The sequence below is a fragment of the Myotis brandtii genome, unplaced genomic scaffold, assembly GCF_000412655.1.
Source record: "Myotis brandtii unplaced genomic scaffold, ASM41265v1 scaffold628, whole genome shotgun sequence".
Taxonomy (NCBI): Eukaryota; Metazoa; Chordata; class Mammalia; order Chiroptera; family Vespertilionidae; genus Myotis; species Myotis brandtii.
Window position 1 is genome coordinate 179,713 of NW_005370403.1, and position 1,566 is coordinate 181,278.

The following is a 1,566-nucleotide window of genomic DNA, read 5'->3' on the forward strand; positions in this document are numbered from 1 at the left end:
CCCCCAGAGGCCGGCCGGCCCTCCAGCTACAGGTCAACGCAAGTTAAAGCCGCTGGCAGGTGCCACGGGAATCCACCCCCTCTTCCTGCGCCTGCCCTCCCTCAGAGGGCCTCTCGTGCCAAGCGGTTTCATTTGTGTCTTCGCCACGGTTGAGGCCGCGCTGCCGGAGAGACGGGCAGAGTCACCGCAGCGGAAACATGCGGGCCGAGTCCCGCCCACGTGCAGGGCGTCCGTGGGGCGGCATTTTCTAAATCACAATCGGAACTCGTGGCCGGAGAACAGACGTGACCGATGGAAGTCAGCTGCTGGCCGACATCTGACCTCCGCTATCTCCCACGCGGCCTCAGAGGAAGGCGGGGGGGGGGGGGGTACTAGGCGCCCCGGACGCTCGCTGCCTAATCCAAACTACTGAGTAGGACATCCCCAACTCGCCTCACACTTCGGGACAGAACAGGCCGCGCTGGCAGTGGCCCAGCCTTCAGCCGCTACCCGAGGAAATCAAGAAACAAATCTCCTGGGAAAGGCAACCCTCGCCGCGTCGAACTTCCTGAGGATTCCGTTTTCATGGAATTCAAACCCAAGTTCATGGTTGGCCGCAAGAACAAGGGCACTCTACATCCATATCCTGTCCCTGCCCTGGGTCCCTACCCACCCCGTCTGGACACCCAGTGTGCCCACCTTCCTTCACTGAGGGGTCTCTGCCCTCCTCACCCCCAGCTCCAGGGAAACCACGTGTGGGGTTGAGGGCAGGGGCAGCCACCAAGCCCCTGATCCTGCACTAAGGACGAGAGACAGAGGCACCACTGGCCCCTCTGCCCGGGGACCTGCTACTGGGGATGGACAGGCAGGGCTCCCCCTGGTCCCCCTTGGGCTGGTTTGTGCCTGGACCACCTGCTGAGGAGCTGCTTCGAGCGAGCGTCTGACCAGGCAGCAGAAGCAAAGGGGAGGGCCAGCGCGCAGCAGCAGCGTTCACGTCCTGCACACCTACTGTGCGGGCTCTCCACACGTCACCTGCAACCCTCACAGCAACTGGCGAACTCGCTGCGTTAGCCTCGCCTCACAGATGAGGCTCAGGGCCTTTCTCACCACGTCGGTCAGAGCGGCCGGGCACGCGGGTCCGGCCCTGGGCCCACACACCAGGACCCCAGGCTGCCCAGCTCGGGGTGGGCCAAGCCTCACAGGGCCACACGCCGTCTCACGCGTCATCAGCAACTCGGAAGCCAGGCAGACAACCTCTGCATGCCCCGCCCGTATCACTCAGACTCCGGAGCAGGCTCCCTCCCGCGGAGTTAGGTCTCAGACACGTGCTGGGTGTGTGCTCGCGCACGCGTTAAGCGTTGAGCTTCCTAGAAGGTCCTACTTCGCCGAACACCAGCCATGCCGGCCCGGCGGATGGTTAGCACGGAAGCGCTCGGACCACACACCATTCTCCAGGCAGGCGGGTACCTTGGCGTCCTGGCGGCTGCGGGCAGCCAGCGCGATCTGCCGGGCCAGCTTCAGCGCCTCGATCCGCATGATGGCAAACTCTAGCTCCTCCTGCCGGGGGGGTGGGGTGAGCCGGGGAAA

General features: G+C 64.7%; 1 protein-coding gene across 1 annotated transcript in view; it reads right to left on the bottom strand.

Annotated features, from left to right (window-relative positions):
• Positions 1–1,566, bottom strand: part of TACC2 (transforming, acidic coiled-coil containing protein 2) — a 26,364-nt gene that overhangs the window by 12,268 nt on the left and 12,530 nt on the right. The window contains 2 exon segments of the mRNA XM_014528275.1: positions 811–970; positions 1,361–1,560. Coding sequence (XP_014383761.1) covers positions 811–970; positions 1,361–1,560 — 360 coding nt within the window.